This window comes from Microtus ochrogaster, chromosome 6 (assembly GCF_000317375.1).
Source record: "Microtus ochrogaster isolate Prairie Vole_2 chromosome 6, MicOch1.0, whole genome shotgun sequence".
Taxonomy (NCBI): Eukaryota; Metazoa; Chordata; class Mammalia; order Rodentia; family Cricetidae; genus Microtus; species Microtus ochrogaster.
In genome coordinates this window covers 82,424,693-82,442,665 of record NC_022013.1, presented here as the reverse complement: position 1 = coordinate 82,442,665, position 17,973 = coordinate 82,424,693, and the positions used below count along the sequence as shown (strand labels likewise).

The 17,973-nt window shown below is 48.1% G+C and overlaps 1 protein-coding gene and 1 pseudogene across 1 annotated transcript in view; one reads left to right on the top strand and one right to left on the bottom strand.

Annotated features, from left to right (window-relative positions):
• The window catches only part of LOC101991436, a 1,413-nt pseudogene extending 1,237 nt beyond the window's left edge, over positions 1-176 (bottom strand).
• The window catches only part of Srp9 (signal recognition particle 9), a 9,938-nt gene extending 7,678 nt beyond the window's left edge, over positions 1-2,260 (top strand). The window contains exon 3 of the mRNA XM_005348936.3: positions 1,202-2,260. Within this exon, the coding sequence (XP_005348993.1) occupies positions 1,202-1,321 (120 nt within the window). The 3' untranslated portion in view covers positions 1,322-2,260. The remainder of the gene's footprint in view (positions 1-1,201) is intronic.
• Positions 2,261-17,973: the final 15,713 nt, after the last annotated feature.

Below are 17,973 nucleotides of genomic sequence, written 5' to 3'. Positions count from 1 at the left end.
CCTTCAGGCTTACACACAGACAGAATATTGTATACATAATAAATAAATAAATAAATATAAAAAAAAATCGCCAGTCGGCATCGTGAAGTCTAGCTCCACGCAGCTCCCAGCCCGGGTAGAGAGCGCCATTTCTTTTATTGTTATGCCTACTGTTGGTTTATTTGAAGAAGTGGCATTTTGATCCCTGAACATGCCGTTCCTGCACTTGGCTAGGCGTCTGCACTTGCTAACTCAAGGCTTTCCTGCTTCTTCCTGTTGTCCCCAGCTGTCCATCTTCACTGATGCTCTTTCAGATTAGGACCATACTACTTGCCTGGTTTATTAGGATTGTCTCACAATAGTACCTGTGCTTTTAGTTCATCCTGTGCACTGCCAGTGATCTTCCATACACACACACACACACACACACAAAACTTCCCTCCCATTTTTCAAGGGCCATCTACATATTACATATGCACTACTACTGAGCATATCTCCAGCCCTGCCAGAATGACTTTTAAAAGTACAAACTTGAATGTTAACTCTCTTTAAAAAAAAAAAATCCTTGACCTGCCACCCTCAGGTCCCTTCTGAAGTTTTTTCTGCATTGGATAAGAGACTATTCTCTCAAGTAGGAAATGTATAAATCTTGTAGCCCATGCTGGCCTGAACTTACTGTGTAGCTGAGTATGATCTTCAACTTTATTCATTTATTCTTGGTGTGTGGGTGATTTGCTGCGTGTTTGCCTGTGTGCATGCCTGGTACCTTAGGAGGCCAGAAGAGGGGAGCTGGAACCACTGGAACTTATAGACAGTAGGATTTAACTTGTCATTTTTGAGATGTTTCTAGAAGGAGTTTCTTTACATTTCATCATCAGCAGTGACATTTAAAATAACTAAGGGAGCCAAGCGGTGGTGGCGCACGCCTTTAATCCCAGCACTCAGGAGGCAGAGGCAGGCGGATCTCTGTGAGTTCGAGGCCAGCCTGTTCTTCAAGAGCTAGTTCCAGGACAGGCACCAAAGCTACAGAGAATCCCTTTCTTGAAAAACCAATAAATAAAATAATGGAGGGAAAGCAATTGTTGGATGTTTAGTGTGACTCCAGAGAGAACAGAGCAAAATAAGGGCAGATAAGACTCCCAGATATGTGACCACTCGCCTGCATCCCTAATTACTAGTATCTAGCTTTGCTTAGTTTTTGTGTCTTTAAATTTTCTGACAGTGTTTGGTGTATAGAACAGACCAAGCTCAAGATGTAAAGAAGATTGAGAAATTCCACAGTCAACTAATGCGACTTATGGTGGCCAAGGAATCCCGCAATGTCGCCATGGAAGCAGAATGAATGGTTTGAAAAGAAGACTGTTTGTATGTTCTTGGGAAGTAAATAACTTTTGAAACTGAGAAAGTGTTGGGAAGAAAATATTTATGTAACTGAGCTGTTGAGAACTGAGAGACCAGCTTGTGTTCTAAGGTTTGCTTTAGAGTGGGATGTCCGGGCTCTCAGTTAGAAGCCTTTATTTTTGGAAACTGAATAAGAAATACCTTAGCAGCTTTTGCAGATCATTTGATGTTGGGAAAATATATAATTATTTTTCTGATAAATTCATATCAGTAATTTGTTGATGAATTAACAAGAAAAGTTCTTTCTAGATTGTGTTTAAGAGGAAATAAAATGTAACCTTTTTGCTGTGTTGGCATGTTTCTTTTGGAGCATAACATTTATGCTGTTTATAATAAACTTGGCAGCTGGGGTTGCTGCTCTGCAGTGAGTATGGTCTGGTTTATGAATTTTGAGCCTGCCTTTCCTCTCTTGCTGGGTTCACACTGTGTTTGAATAGAAGGGATTTATGGCAGCAGCTTGCTGAGCGGTGAGTGCCTGCGAGACTGGCTTTCAGTTATCTGAGGGCACAAGCGGAACGATGGTCTCTGTGATGGGCTGCAACCTCCTCTGCAGAATGTCCATGATGTGATTCCGCACATCGTCTCAGAGGGGCTAAGGGTTATTCGGATGAACTAAAGTATGGAGCATAGCATGCCTCTCAGAACTGTTGGGTTTCTAATAAGCCAGGAGTCTACTGTTTCATGTTTATCTTGTACTTGTAATCTGATTTCACCACCTAACTATAACGTCCCATGTTACCTGCTCAAGCAAAGGTACTGCACTAATGTATTTTTTGTAAAAGTTTGTCATGTTGAGTGACATTTTAACTTGAAATTTTTATTAGTTATGAGAATTTTTGTCTGTTCTAGAGGTCAGTAAATAAAATATACTGTTTTTGTTGAAGCTTTGAATTTCTTGTGTAGGTTTCTTTTCCTTTCCTTCTTTTTTTTAAATATTTATTTATTTTGTATATAATATTCTGTGTCTGTGTGTGTGTGTGCCTGCAGGCCAGAAGAGGCACCAGACCCCATTACAGATGGTTGTGAGCCACCATAAGGTTGCTGGGAATTAAACTCAGGACCTTTGGAAAAGCAGGCAATGCTCTTAACCTCTGAGCCATCTCTCCAGCCCCCTTTCCTTCTTTCTTTAGCTAGGGTCTCACTAGCTCACTAGCCCTGGTTGTCCTGGAACTCACAGAGATCCATTTGCCTCTGCTTCCCAGAGTTGGGACTAAAGGCCACCACACCTGATTTGTATGGATTTCTTGACTAGGGAATGCAGTATTCATTTAATCTGAAGTAAGGTGCTGAAAGTGAAGGTTTTTATTGGATATTTCTATCTTTTTTTTTTTTTTTTCAAGACAGGGTTTCTCTGTAGCTTTGGTGCCTGTCTTGGAACTACCTCTTGTAGACCAGGTTGGTCTCGAACTCACAGGGATCAGAGAGATCTACCTACCTCTGCCTCCCGAGTGCTGGGATTAAAGTTGTGTGTCATCACCGCCTGGCTTATTTTTCTCATCTTTTTATTGCATGTGTCTCTAAGCTATTTGTTGGATGATAAAATTGTTTTCTGGATTTGGGAAAATACAATCAAATACTACTTTTTTAGTTTTTGGCTTTTAAATTTCTCCCCAGAGTTAATGGAGAGAAAGGGAACATGACCTTTTTCTTATTCACATCTTCTGCTCTTTATGACTCTGTAGCAATAACCTGCATAATAATTCTTATAGCCAATACAAAACCCCAGTGGCCATATCTTCTGAATGGTGTAGTGTTGTGCCCTGAGTGGATACCCCATCAGCATTTTTGGATGCTAGAATTAACTGTGAATCTAGTTTAGCAGTCTGTTTTGTGACATATTTGATCAGAATACAGGGCAGGAACTCAAGCAGTGCAGGAATATCTATACATGTAAGATAATTTAAAAAATAATAAAAATAAAGTGAAACTGAGGAAACTGGAGCAGGAGGATCGAGAGTTCAAGGTCAACCTCAACTACTTAGCCCCTATTTAAAAATAAACAAATATGGAGCTGGAGGGGTGGTTCTTTCCAGAGGACCCTGGTTCAATTCCCAGCACCCACATGATGACTAACAACTGTCTTTAACTCCTGTTCCAGGGGATCCAACACTCTCACACAGATATATATGTAGGCAAAATACCAATGCACATAAAATACAAATAAATACATTATTAAAAATAAATAAGATAACCCACCCCTAAATTGTACATTTTAAAATATCTTCAGTTTACACAAGGTGTTCCTGGCAAGACTGCCACCCACAGCTGACAGCCTGTGGCTGAGCACCCTGACTCCCCCAGGGGCCCTGACTGCAGTGCTGTCTGGAGCTCTGGTCTTCTTCCTTCCCTCTGTCCCCAGGCACCAGGCCCGCTCCCACACTCACCCCTTCACCAGTGGCTGCCAGCAGACTCACATTTCCCATTCCAGAGAAGACATGAGTCTTCTCTCCCAGCGTTCTGATGCTGTTGTCCTCAGGCTCATGGTGCCACTGCACCGATACCTTTTCTCCCCTGCTTCTGTTTTCTCATTCATCTCCTCCTTTTGCCTTCTTGTCTCCTTCTTAGAAGGACCCGTGTGATACCTTGATCCCAGGATAATCTTGCCTCTTGGTCATATCCACTATGTTCATCTATAAAGATGTAGTCACAGGTTTGGGGGCTATCCAGCCTGCCAGGGATATCTTTTGTTTTACAGAAACTTTCAAGTTTTGATTCACACTCGTCCTTTGGAACTTCAAGATGACCTTCAGATACCAAGATCCACACACACTCATGTCTAAGATGGTAAAATGTTTGCATACAAGAAAGTTGACCAATGGCTTCCCAAAGGTCCACCGAGTTCCCACTTCTGCCAGTGCCTGAACACCCTGTCCCACTGGAAGTTACCTGGGCAGTGGGGAGTTGGGCACGAAGGGCTGCCTGTCAGCTTTGAGACCAGATGAGGGGGCTTCTTCCAGAGCATCAGACGTGAGCACGTGCATGATGCAAAGCAGCATTTCTAGAACACCCACAGTGCGCACGGGCTCGTGAGTAGGACAGCCTGGCTGACGGCTGTCTGTACCTTTCGTCTCTGCCATGCCAGACTTCTTGGGTGCTTGGCTTCTCATACCTGTCTGACATGACCATCACTATTACTATAATAATATGCTTTTATTACATTTGTTTATTTTTGGCTGTGATTGTGTCTCTAGGCCCATGCAACCATGCATGTGTGGAAGTCAGCAACTCGCAAGAGTTGGTTCTCTACACCATGTATAAGTCCTAGGGCCTGAACTCAGTTGTCAGGCTTGGTTAGATCCTCAAGTACTGACATCCGGCTAGGTGCTGGAGAAAAAGAGCAACTGGATGGAGGAGTTGTTTGTAGAAATGCTTATATACGTGCTTTATCCACTGAACCACTTCCCAGCACCAACCACTGTGTTAAGTTGGCATAGTGACATCTCGCATCACAAGTGACAGTGTGGAGCAAATCCAGTGCCTGGTAGAGCCTGTTTAGCAGATAGCTGCTATAGCAGGTGGTGGTGTCACCTCGAAGAAGTTCTGTTTCAGGCTCATTGCATCCATGATGTCACCGAGACAGCCTCAGGCAGAGGCAAGTGTTGGGTTGACCCAGTGACTGACAGCCTCAGGCTCATCAGGTCCCCAGGACAGTGTGCTGTGCTCAGATCCCTCCACCATGTGGACAAGTCTCCTGCTTCCATTTCCTCTGCAGAGAAGAGATGACATCACCTGGCACACTAGCTGTCGACCTCACTCTGAAATGGCGATCCCACCTCCAGGAATCTCAGAATGAGACTGTGTCTGAGCTGACCCCCCCCTCCCCCCCGTTTCATAATCCTCTCTCCAGCTGGGATTAAAGGCATGGACCACCCAGTCTCTATGGCAACTAGTGGGATTAAAGGTATGTGTTACCACTGCCTGTTTTACTGTCCCTATCCCCAGCAAGCTTTATTAAAATACAATTAAAATGCCACTACACTACGACACTCAGTAATAACCAGTTAAAATCTATCACTAAGGAACTGTTGCCCTTCAACAGCCTGGCAAATGAAGCTGGGAACCAGCTGTGATGCTGACTGAGCAAAGAACCCAGAACCCTAAAACCCAAGCTTCACTAGATTCCACCCCTCAGGCCTCTGTCTACCCACGCCAGACGGTGGTGGTGGCGGTGGTCACTGCCCATCCACTAGAGAGTTCTGTAGGCTCACTCTGAGAGTGGCCCTTCCCCGGGAACTGCCCCATTGCACCTCATTGGCGCCTGTTGGATATTCACAAGGCAGCTTGGGAATCACAGACCAGGTTCTTTCAGACAGCTGGCTGGCAGAGGGTGATGGCCATACAGAACTTGCTCGGCCTCAAGAAGCCAGGACTGAGGGCCAGCCTCCAGTCTGAACATTCGACTGGGAACACTTCTGGAGTCCTCACAGGACAGGCAAACTTCTGGCGATGTCTGCTCATAGAAATCCGAACTGATGGCCCCAGAGTCTAACCCTGTTCCCCTCCTCAAGGCTGAGGTAGCACTGTGGCCCTGACTGGTAGTCCATCTCCACCAAGGCTAACTGCACCTTAAGAGGAGTGTCTACTCTGATAGGCTATCCCTTCTGCTCAGGAGAGAGCTCCCTGCTACCTTTGCCAGTCATGTGGGCAGTCCTGCCCTTCAGGCATATTTCCTGAGCACTGTGGTAGTCTGAACGTCACTGCCCCCCATAAGTTTATAGGGAGTGGCACTATTGGAGGCGTGGCCTTGTTGAAGGAAGTGTCACGGTGGGGCAGGTTTTGAGGTCTCTTGCTTAAGCTTCACTCAGTGTCACAATCCACTTCCTGTTGTCTTCTGATCAAGATGTAGCCAGTACCACGTCTGCCTGCATAACACCACGCTTCTCCCTGCAATGCTCCCCACCAGGATGATAATGGAATGAACCCCTGAACTGTAAGTGAGCTATTCCAGTTACGTTTTCCTTTATAAGAGTTGCTGTGGTCATGGTGTTTCTTCATAGCAATAGAAACCCCAACTAAGAGAAACACCTATGAAGTATTAGGCATGATGCTAGGGATTAGAAGAAACCAAGATAAAGGCTTCATATGTGGCCCTGCTTTTACAGGGGGACAGACAAGAAGATCATATCACTCAGTGGCAGCTGAGGACTCTGAAGAACCCCAAACCAGAACAGCAATGGGAGCCTTGGGTGTTGGGGTGATGACTTGAGAAGGGGGAGCCAGTCATGAAGTATCTGTAGGGGAAGGAGGGTTCCCACAGGGTAGTCAGAAAGATGGCATGGCCTTGTTCCATGTGGCCCTTGGTGGTAGCAGGCCAGCAGGGGGCTGGGAGAAGAGATTGTGGAGGTGAGCAATAGCTAGTCTGCTGGCTGTCTGCTCTAGAGTCAGAAAGGGGTTCGCAGAGGCCCTTCCCACAATAATTGGTTCAGGACATTCTCTTCAGGCTCCTAGGGAGTCCTTGCCCCCCATCATATCCTCAACTCTCAGCAGAGCCACAGCCTTGGAAGTTCCCATGCAGATACTGGGGAAACCAGCCACCTCTTAGATGTCCCTGGCACCCCAACTCTGATATGGGGTATGTCCCTCCCTTCTCTTCATTCTCCATGAACCCTGAGGGAGTTCTCCCATCTGTTAACCAGAAGCCTTTAGAGGCAACTGCCAGGTTGCCCTGAAGATTAATGACATTTCTTAAGTGTCCCCAGATGGACTCTGCAGAGGATGGCAAGTGTCATCACTGAGGGGAAAATGGGAGCACTTGAGTTCAGTTCCAGACCATAATCGCACTGGGACAGGTGACATGAACCCAAAGATTCCATCCATCACCCTGTGTGGCCTTTGTCACCAATTTGCACACAAATATTATCTAGGTGTATTCACGATATCTTACTAGAGATTACAAAGTACATTGTGTTCTTTTGAATTTTGCTGTTTAAAACCTAGTGGGTCAGAGAGTGAACCATCTGCAGTAAGAAAGCGGAAATATATGACGACTTGGGAACCAGGCAGATGGAGAAAGAGCGCTCTTGCCAGACCCATGTGGTGGCAGACTGAAGCCTTCTGGGCTCAGAATGCCACAGGGAGCTGTCCATGTCCAGAAGAACCAGAAACCTCTCTGTGACAACAGCAGAATTTGGGAGTTGGGGACGTGTGTCTGGGCTGACCTGGGTAAGGGGAAAGAACCCAGAAACTGGAGGAAAGTGTACGCCAGTCTTCTCCCTTTTTTGCTCTTCTGCTTGGCTTAGCCACTGCCCTGTTCATAGAGCTAAGCCAGAGCACATTGCTGGCCACGAGTGCTCATCATGTCTGCTCTGACATCCTTGTGCTGTCCCACAAGCTCTCCCCTCAGCCTGGAAACACCCTTCCTACCCCTCAGCCTGGTGAGGGGCTGGGGATGTAGCCAGATGCTCGCAGGGCAGGCCTGGGAGACCTGTGAACCTGGGAGGCCTGGGTCAGCTTCTCAGCAGTCAGAGCTTGAGCGGGTTAGCTTCATCTCCAGGCTCAGTGTCCTCATTTGGATGTTGCGATCTGGCTGCCCTGCAGAACTTCCTTGTACTCTGTAATTGACAAGGATGTTCGTGTTCTTTCTGGCCTGTGCTTTTCCACAGAAGCGGTCCCAGTACATGATGCCCCGATCTTGACCTCTGGCTGCTCAGCATGTCTCCGGCCAGTTGCTTAAAGGTATAAAAGGCTTTAGCTCAGGGCAAAATAAAGTTTGCTGTTCTTCCACCTGAAAAGAAGCCTCGTGTCTCAATCTCTTGGCATCCAGGCTGCGCTGGCGTGGCATTTGGGAAACAAAACAGGAACTGTCTGGTAGCTTTTTGGGAGATTAAACAAACTTACCCCCACAGAGGTTCAGTCCACATCTACAAGGGGTCAGCAGGCAAGAACTCTGAGCTAAATTCTTGCTAGTTAACACCATGTCCAAGGAAATGTCTCAGTGACTAAGCCTATATACTGCCCTTGAAGAGCAGCCAAGTGTGGCTCCCAGCACCATGTCGGGTGGCTCACCATTGACTGAAACTCCAGCTTCAGGGGATCAAATGCCCTCTTCTGACCTCTGTGGGCCCCAACACTCAGATGTACTTGTGTGCACATGCACACACACACACAATCAAAAATAAAATACAATCTTTTTTTTTTTTTTAAATGTGGTTGTGGGCTAGAGAGGAGGCTCAGAGGTTAAGCGCACTTGCTTTCGGAGGTTCCCAACACCAGCTCAGCAGCTTACAACCGTCTACAACTCCAGTCCTAAGGGACTCAGAGCACCCTCTCTGGCCTCTGAGGACAGCAGGCAGGTATGCAACACACTTAGACACATACAGGCAAACACTCAACACATTAAAAAAAAAAACTATTCATCCCTATTTATTTATTTATTTATTTATTTTTTTGGTTTTTTTTCAAGACAGGGTTTCTCTGTAGCTTTTTGGTTCCTGTCCTGGAACTAGCTCTTGTAGTCCAGGCTGGCCTCGAACTCACAGAGATCCACTTGCCTCTGCCTCCCGAGTGCTGGGATTAAAGGCGTGCGCCACCACCGCCCGGCTTTTTTTTTTTTTTTTTTTTTTTTGAGACAGGGTTTCTCTGTGGTTTTGGAGCCTGTCCTGGAACTTGCTCTATCGACCAGGATGGTCTCGAACTCACAGAGATCCACCTGCCTCTGTCTCCCAAGTGCTGGGATTAAAGGCGAGCGCCACCATCGCCTGTCATCCCTATTTTTATACAGACTTGAATTCCACTCTCTTCCCACTAGGTTGTGAGGATCTGGATTTGTAAAGTCATCTCAAATTGTGTGTGTGTCTGTGTGTGTGTTTACATGTGTGTGTGCATGTTCGTGTGTGCACATGCATATATGCAAACACTCATGCTGGAGTTGGGATTGGAAAAACAGGATGGTGGAAAGGGGGAGTCAAACACAAAGCAGCAGTAGCGGGACCATTGCTAATCCATCAGGACCAAAGGCAGTACTGGGGAGCTACGGATGTGTGAACCTGCCACCTGGTCCCTTAGAGTCAGCAGCTCAATTGTGGCTAAAGCACTCACCTACATACAAAGGAAGACTGGTCGTGCAAATGCCATGCAAGCTGCTTCTTGGAGCCATCAGCTCCCACTTCCGATTGGACATGAAGCTCCAGTCCTGCCCCTGAGACTCAAGGAGAGGGGTATCTGAGGGCAGCTCCATATGTCCCCCAGTGGCCTCAGCTGCCCAGTTCCAGTGCTGGGGCACCTTCAGAGAGTTTATTTCCCTGGGTGGCTGCAAGTACCTCTTGCTCTACTTTGATGTTTTCTGGGGGGAGGGGCTAGAAGGAACCTGCACCTGTCCTCCCGCCTCTCCCAAGACTAAGTTGGTGGTCAGTGATCTCTGCATCTCACTCCCAAGAGAAACCAACTTTGCCGAGGCACACAAGCTCCCAGGGCACATGTACTGCCTTGATTCATTCTGAGGTAGATCTCGCTCAAACTGAGATAGAGGTGGCTCAGGCAGTCCATGGGCTTGGCTATGCTGATCCCACAGGGCAAGCTGGGTGGAGAATTATCACAGACCACCTGGAAGGTGCAGGACAGGCATCCACGCACCCTGTCCCATGGGCGCTCCAGAGTCTTAGGATGGGGAAGAGGGATGCCGGGATCATGACGGTACCACTGCTGAAAGACAGGTGCAAACAAACGCTCAAGCCCAACCATTGGCTCACTTAGAAGTTGGTAGATTAGGGGTCTACCACCAATTCTGGACTCAGAAAAGATCCCGATTCAGCCCTCCTGAAGCGCCTGCCCTAAACAGGGAACTGGGGTGGAAGGCCTCATCAGCGTTTTCCCTTCTACTCCACTCAGGAACCCAACTTTATATGAAAGACAGGCAGCAGGTGCTCTGATGTGGCAGCCTCCTATGGTTCCAGCTATAGTTGCTGGCACTGACCGAAGCCTGGTCACTTTGTCCCAACCGAGTTATGCCCTCTCGCCGCTGCCGCTGAGTTGCAGGTTGGGGCCCAGGTGGCGCTCAGAGCGTGCTTACAGCGTCACCTGGTGGATACAGCGGGTACTGCAGTTCACCCTCGACCATCTACATAGGATTACCTACCAACCCAAGACACGGCCTGACTCCTATTTCTACACAGGCTAAAGCAGAGAGCTGTGAAACACGGGGATTAAGTTACAACTTGAAAAGAAAGAGGCCCTGGGAGATGAATTTTCCAAAAGTCACCAGCTGCTCAGTGGCAGAGCCAAACTGTAAACCATATTTCCAGTCCTGGACAAAATTGTCTACTATTCATTTCCCTACTGCCCACTGCCAGGAAGGCTAGATTTCTTTCTGAACCACAAGCACACACCACTACCTTCCATGGTTTATCCATTCGTTTATGGATTTGCAAGGTCTATGCAGGCACCATGGTGGGCTCCATGGTTACGAAGGCAAGAATTCTTCCCCAGAGAGCCACTGGGGAGACAGACGGTAAGTGAGCTCACACAACTTCAGACGGCACATGACAGGACAGGACGGAGACTACTGGGTGTTGGAGCTGGACCAAGCTCTCAGGGACACAGGATCACTGTCATGGCACTTGGGGAGGAAGCTCAGAAGTGTGAGCCCCTAGAGAGGCTGTTTTTGCTCCAGAAAAATAAGACGGTGAAGTGGAAGGCAGGAGGGTGTGTCTGCAGAACCTGGAAGAAGCAGGGGCTATGATTCCAATAATGAGACAATGGGGGGCTGGCACAGGGGGCTCAGCTGGTTTGTGTGTCTTGTAGAAACTCCATGGGGTGGGGGATAGAGAGGATGGGGTGCAATAGGGCCGGGCTGGCCAGAGAGACTAGGGGCTAGACACGAGTGCGGTTGGGGTTGGGCTTTCAGAACACAGTGGAACAACTTATTTGCCATCAGCCCCAGTGCCAAGAATCCCCTGTGCCCTCACTGCTCACATCTGTGCACACCTCTGATGGCTCCCATTGCTAAGACATGATGCTGCAGGGATTGGAGGCTTGGGTTACAGGCTGTGAATAATCACTCACGCTGGAGCCCTGAGCCACCACAAAAGACGTCTAACAATGGCCATTCTGTGAGGAAACCTGGGAGTATGCAGAAGTCATTCTAGTTGCAGCCCCTAACTGGAGCCTCCAAGCCCAGTTACCAGACAGAGGTGCAAAGCCCTCTCCATATGTTCTACCCCTAGCCTTCAAGGCAGGCCATCTGGGGCACACTGTGCACAATGGCCGTGTACCACCCTGCATGTGCTCCCTCTAGCTGCTAAGTCCCACACCACCTTATTCCTCTCCCCATCTTCCTCCCTTACTGAGGACAAAGTCAGCACCATCTCCTCTACAACCCCTCTCAGATGCACCTCTTTTTCCCTGTGCACCATCATTACCTTAGAGAAAGGAGCCATACGTCACAGACATCGAGGAAAGCTCACAACCTGGGTAGTGGGGCAGGTCTGGGCACAGACTAGGAAGTCGGGTGCAAATGTTTCCATGAAGGAGAGAAGCAGAAGAACACAGGATTGAGAACCCCATCAAGACAATCAGCTGGATAAATAAATCCATCTAGGTATTATTATTATCACCACCATCATCATCATTTTACAGGAATGTGAATCATGGAGGGATTAAGGAGATGAAATCAACCAATTAAATAAAATCCCAAGTTCTCACATGTCTGAGCTGGGACTTAAACCATTGAATCTTTAAATATCCCATTGAATAACTGAAAGATCTTGTCACTAAGATAAAAAGGACCATATTATAAACCAAGGCGGCTATGTCAACCAGGTTTCTGTCACTGAGACAAAACACCTGACACAAATCAGCTTGCAAGGCAGAAACGACTGTCTCTACTCAGCGTTTCGAAGGTTCCAGGCCGTCGCTGTCCTTGGGCCTGTGTTAGCACAGAACACCACAATGGGAGCAACAGAGGGAACAACTTACCTCGTGATGTCTGAGCTGATCTTGGTGCAATTCTGTAATGCTTAGTGCTTGGCAGGCAAGGCGGGGGAGCCTTGGGCTTGATCTAGCCTAAGTATGCAGTGAGACTGTGTCTTCAACAGTTAAAAACAAAACACTAACACCCAACCACAGCATACTTTCCTGTAAGAAAGCGCCTTCACCTTCCACTTCTGTCCACAGCACCTGCACAGGTCAGTCACTACAGGACCACGCCTTCTGGGAAAGGCCATGCTCCCTGGGTCAACCAAGCTTGGGCGAGGTCCCAGCTCTACCTCTTTTAGTTTTATGATCTAAGGTTTTGGCTTGTTTTAATTTATAGAGTGTTCTCTGAGCTAATAATTTCCAGGCCATTTGATCCTTGGGGGACTTGGATCCTCTCCACCCCGAGGGAGACACAGAGCCACGTAAGCTCCACCGCTTTCTGACTCAGTGGGACTCACCGTGGGAAGCTCATTCTTGGCAGGCCATGCTGATCCGGACCTCTCTTCCCACTGGCACGTTTTGTTTGGATCCAGGGAAGGAAAGAGCATGGATCTTGAGTTGGTGCCAGTTCTATTTTCAGCCCAACTTCTCCCATAGGTGGGTCAGCTGCACAGTTGTTCCTTTGGCGCCACCTGCTGGAGACAGAAAACAAGGTTGCTTAAGGCCCAGGAGGTACAAGATTGTTACTAAGAGACATCCAAATCCTGCTGTAATCAGATATTGCTGCACAAGAGGGCTCGGGAAGGGTTAAAGTTCTAGCTTCATCATTTATCATAATTCTGTGGCCTTTGGAAAGAAAGTTACTTCTCTCTTTGTCTCTGTTTAGCTGTAAACTTTGGATTGGCACTTCCTCGAGTTATTCAAAGGCCTGAGCTACCTCAGCAGAGTACTTAGGGGGTCTGGGACACAGAGAGTGCTGTGTATTGTGGGAGCAAGTGGTAAAGTTAAGCTCTTCCCTTCATAGCGGTCAGGAAGTAAAGAAAGTAGGGGGGTAGGGGGGGGTCTCAACATCCCCATTCTAGAGCTGCCCCCACTGGCCAAATTTCTGTCCACAAGGTTCTACCTCCTATAAGTTGTACCACTTCCCAACAATACAGGGGACTGAGGTTAAAGCCTTCAAACACATGGGCATTGTGGGGGCACAGAAAATCCAAGCTATAGCACATTCCATCTAAAGGAAGGCAAAAGTCTCTTCCTATGAGGTAGCTGCCTTAGCACATACACCTTCTTGAGCACGTAGGCTAGGCTCCTGCTTTTCCCTGCTTGACACTTCCCCTGGAGCATGCTTCCTCAGTTCCAAAAGAATGCAGCTCCTATGCCACTGCCTCCAGGAAGACAGTTCCTAAGCTGCCCTTTCCCGGCACTCTCAAACACCTGACCACAGCTTTATTCCTTCTCTAAGAATCTATTACCATCCCAAAGATAAGCTATATGCCAACTTGTTGACTTCCTTTTTGTCTTAAAGATTTATTTTATTCATGTGTGTGTGTTTCTCTGTATGTGTGTAGTTTTCATTTATGTGTGTCCCCATTTCCCTGTGAGTGTGTACGCATCTCTCTGTCTGTCTGTGGATACATGCACATGACTGCAGGCATTTGTGGAAGTCAGAGGCATCAGATCCCCCTGTAGCGGGAGTGAAAGCAGATAAGGGCTGCCTGATGTCGATGCTGGGAACTGAACTCAGGTCCTCTGCAAGAGCAGTGTGTGCTTTTAACCACCGAGCTGTCTCTTCAGCCCCAATTTATCTGTCTTGCTTCCCCACTGCACTGCCAGCCCTAGGAAGGGGCGGTGCTTGTCATCTCATCGCTGCACTTCCTGGGCAGCCCTGGATGGATCTCATTCCTGTTGCTGAAAGTTCATTGTCTACACTGATGGACCAGGAGCCTACTGTGAGTCTGGAGGCAGGAGCGTAGAGAAGAGTGCACTGAGACTCGTCTACAGAGAGGGGGCAGAACCCCAAAGCAGGTACGGGCATGCACAGGCAGCAGAGGCCGAGACCCTGCTGAGGACGCTGGGCACAGGCAGCTGTGAGTCCCCACTAAGCTGTGTAGTTTCAAAAAGAGCTAGGATCCTCCCTGAGCTTCAGTTTCTCTTCTGCATGAAGATGACCGTGATGCAGCTGGACAAGGACAGCATTTACAAGTATGCCTGGTGTGTGCCATGCGTTCATCCCACGATGGCTATTTGCTGAGACCAGCCACCAAGGTGATGTCTGTTAGAGTCCAGTCCTTGAGGGCCATGGGAAAGCCTTACGATCATCAGAGCCAGTGTGTTTCCAATTGCTGTATACACCAGAGCTATGCAGTCATAACAGATGCCAGGTTCCTCCAGAGACCTCCCAAGCTTGCCCTCTTGCACAAGGGCTCCACAGAGCAATCAAGACTGGCTTCATCTAGCACCCTTCATCAAGCCCACATGGTCTCTGTGTTGTCCCCACGGAGCTGTGACAAATAACGCTCAATGCTGTCACGAGAGCTGCCTGCTGCATTCCAGGGGAGACTCCTGCATGGGACACAACAGTGGCTGGAATCAGTTTTTCTTCATAAGTCAGGAGCATCTATCAGGAGCTATTGTGGGCCATGGCACAATTACAACTTCCCCTGAAGACTGTTTCTTTCTTCTGTAATTTCACCTGTGCAATAACAGCCATGAATCTCTCTATTATCATGCATTTTTCACACAATGTGTACATTATGATTGCAACTCAGCCTTATGGACACACATATCCGTGGATGGTCAAATAAATGACTTTTCATTTAGCTGCATCGTTTTAATTTATAAAATTATATACCGGGACATGTTTCATAGTGAGTTCTATGGTCCCACAAGGACTTCAGACACCGAAAAGCCTGCCTTGCTAAACTACACACAATTAGTTAATTTTCACTTCAGAACAAGTTCAACAAGACTAGAGGTTTTTTTGTACAAAGAAAACTTTGCAGCTTACACAAGGCCAGAGTCACAGATGTCCAACCAAGGTTATGAAGAAAAAGCATGCCCATTCTTCACTTGCCAGTCCACTAACAATGGATCTGTGTCTCTATGTTGTCATTGGGCACTGTGCACCCTCCCTGTCTGGTCAAGGTTTTGCTCCTATGTCTTTGGTCCTTTGTGTTGCCATGGTGAGTTTTTAGAAGAGAAGAAGAATCTAGAAGAAGCAGCATGGAGGAGTTAGAAGCAGGACAGGATTGTCAGGGTAGAAACAGAACAATAAAGAGCACATGAAACGAAGGGCACTAGCCTGTCTGTGAAGTTACCATAGAGACCCTCTGTACCCCTCTGCTCCTGAGAAGCATTTCACCTTCGGGACCCTGGGTAGCGGCTGGAGCCAATCTCTTAGCCCCTACACACATCTAGGTGGGGAAGCAGCAGGTGATGGTCAAGGGATGGGGCAGGAAGAGCATGCTCTCGGTGCTCTCTGGGCTTTGATGTTTGCAGCTCAGAGGTGGGGTCAGTGGTACCAGCAATGAATCTGTGTCTTGTCACAAGGGGTCTGGCTGGCCCACATGCTTCCAGAAACACCTGCACAGGTTTCGAAAGTGAGATGTAAGAAAATGCCTTGTTTTCAAGCTGAACGCGAGCCCAGCACACACAAACTGATCATGCAGGAGGACCACTTCATGACTGAGAATCAGACTCTTAGTGATCACCCTCCAAGGATCTGCATTTGAATTCACCGTGCGAGGGGATGGCTAAATCCACTTTCATGTTCTGCATCTTCTGGGAGGAAAGCAAGTTGATGGTTTGTAAAATAACGCCCTGCTGTTCGGCACTGTGCGGAGGGAGCTCAGGGTGTGAGCTGACTCTCACATCCTGGGCTACCGCGTGGAATGTAACTGGACAGGTGCAGTGTGGGAGCAGACGAAGCAAAGCCAGGCTATGAGCTGCTGTTTGTCTTCAGCGGCTTGGTACTCTGCTGCATCACCAACAGCCACCCACCCAGGCTGCGATGTGTGTGTTTACCCTGGTACTGGCTTTAGGACAGCGTAGGAGCGGTCAGTAGTTAGGATAGTGCATGTCTAAGTAACAGTTTCATTATAAGCTGGTTATAGAAAAACTGTGTGCAAGAGGAGGCTCCCCAGAGTTTAGAAACAAATCCCTATTGACTTCCAAGGTCCCTGTGTGTCCTCTCGGCTTATTGATGGGCTACCAAGTAAAATGATTTTCTTTTTGGTCATTTTAAACTAAATTCTCCCCCCCACGTGTGTGTGTGTTTGGTGTGTGTGTGTGTGTGTGTGTGTGTGGTGTGTGTGTGTGTGGTGTGTGTGTGTGTGTGTGTGTGTGTGGTGTGTGTGGTGTGTGTGGTGTGTGTGGTGTGTGTGGTGTGTGTGGTGTGTGTGTGGTGTGTGTAGTGTGTGTGTGTGGTCAGGATGTTCTATAGGAGTCTTGTTAACATACACAAGGCTGTGCCCTCCAGGTTAGACACAGTCCACAGGCAACCTAGGGGGAGGCCCGAGTGTGTTCACTTCTAATCAGGGTTCAGATGATGCTAACAGCCTCGATTTGAAAGTCAAAAGCTATTCTGGGAGGAGTAGGGACAGCAACAAGACCAAGTGGGCTTTTGGCTTGCTATGGAATTCTAGGCAAGCACTTTACCTCCCCCACCTCCATCCTTCCTTCTCAGGGAATGAGGGGCTTGAACAAGCTTAGCACCAACTCATCCAGAAGCAAGCATTGGTCCCAAGGCAGGTTTGCCTCAGGAAGTGAGCCTGGTGTTTCACCTGTGAGTTCCTTGAGCCCTGAGCAACTTGGGAGTGAGCAGGCTCCCCTTTCTGCAGTGGAGCTCAGCTGGCAGCAAGACAAAACCGATCCTATTCCATATCCCATCCTGTGCTGTGTGCCCACAAGCAAGGGAGGAGCCTGAGGTTGCCCTGGTGAGGTCATTCTTGGAGGACCACTGAGAAGCCGCTTAGGAAGAGCGTGTGGAGACAGGGTCTTCTGAGACTCCTCCGAGGGCTGGCCCACCCTTCACCTTCCTGGCTACAGACCAGCTGACTGTGGGTTCCTGATCACTCTGTGGGTGCTGCCCACAGTTCCCCTCCTGTGGACTTCCCAAGACAATCTCTACCCTCAGCTCTTCTTCTTGCAGGCTGGTCTCTTCCTAGGTCACATGACTCTGACTGGGGACATGCTCTGGGGTCCTGCCTTATAGATGGATGCTCCAGTCCCTGGCCACTGGTACAGTGGGTGAAACACCTGGCAGGGCTCATCTGGCGACAGGGAAGCCCGCAGCCTGTGGTGCTAGGGAAAGTGCATTTCCGAGCCGGTTCCCTCACTGATTACCCACAAGGCTTCACTCGCTGGATTTTCACCCTACATCCTGGCATCACCGGGGCCATTTGCCACCTGGCTCTTTTCCCCCTTGTGCACACATATTTCCCGGGAAGATTCTGAGGAGGTTTCTTTTCTCTGAAAGTGCAACCAGCTCTGTGGCAAAAGCAGAGAGGTACAAACGCATATCCCATCCAATCATAGATCCACTGTGTGACTCTGAGTAAGTGGGCCCATCTCTTTGGGTCTTAGCTTCTCTGACATTAAATACAGAGAAAAATAACTCCATTATTATGGGGCTTAAATAAGATAAAACAAATACACTGTTGTTGGACCTTGTCTCTATTCAATCTGAAACAATTCCCTGGAGAGTAGGTCTTAGGTGGTGGATATTATAAGAAACTTTCATTG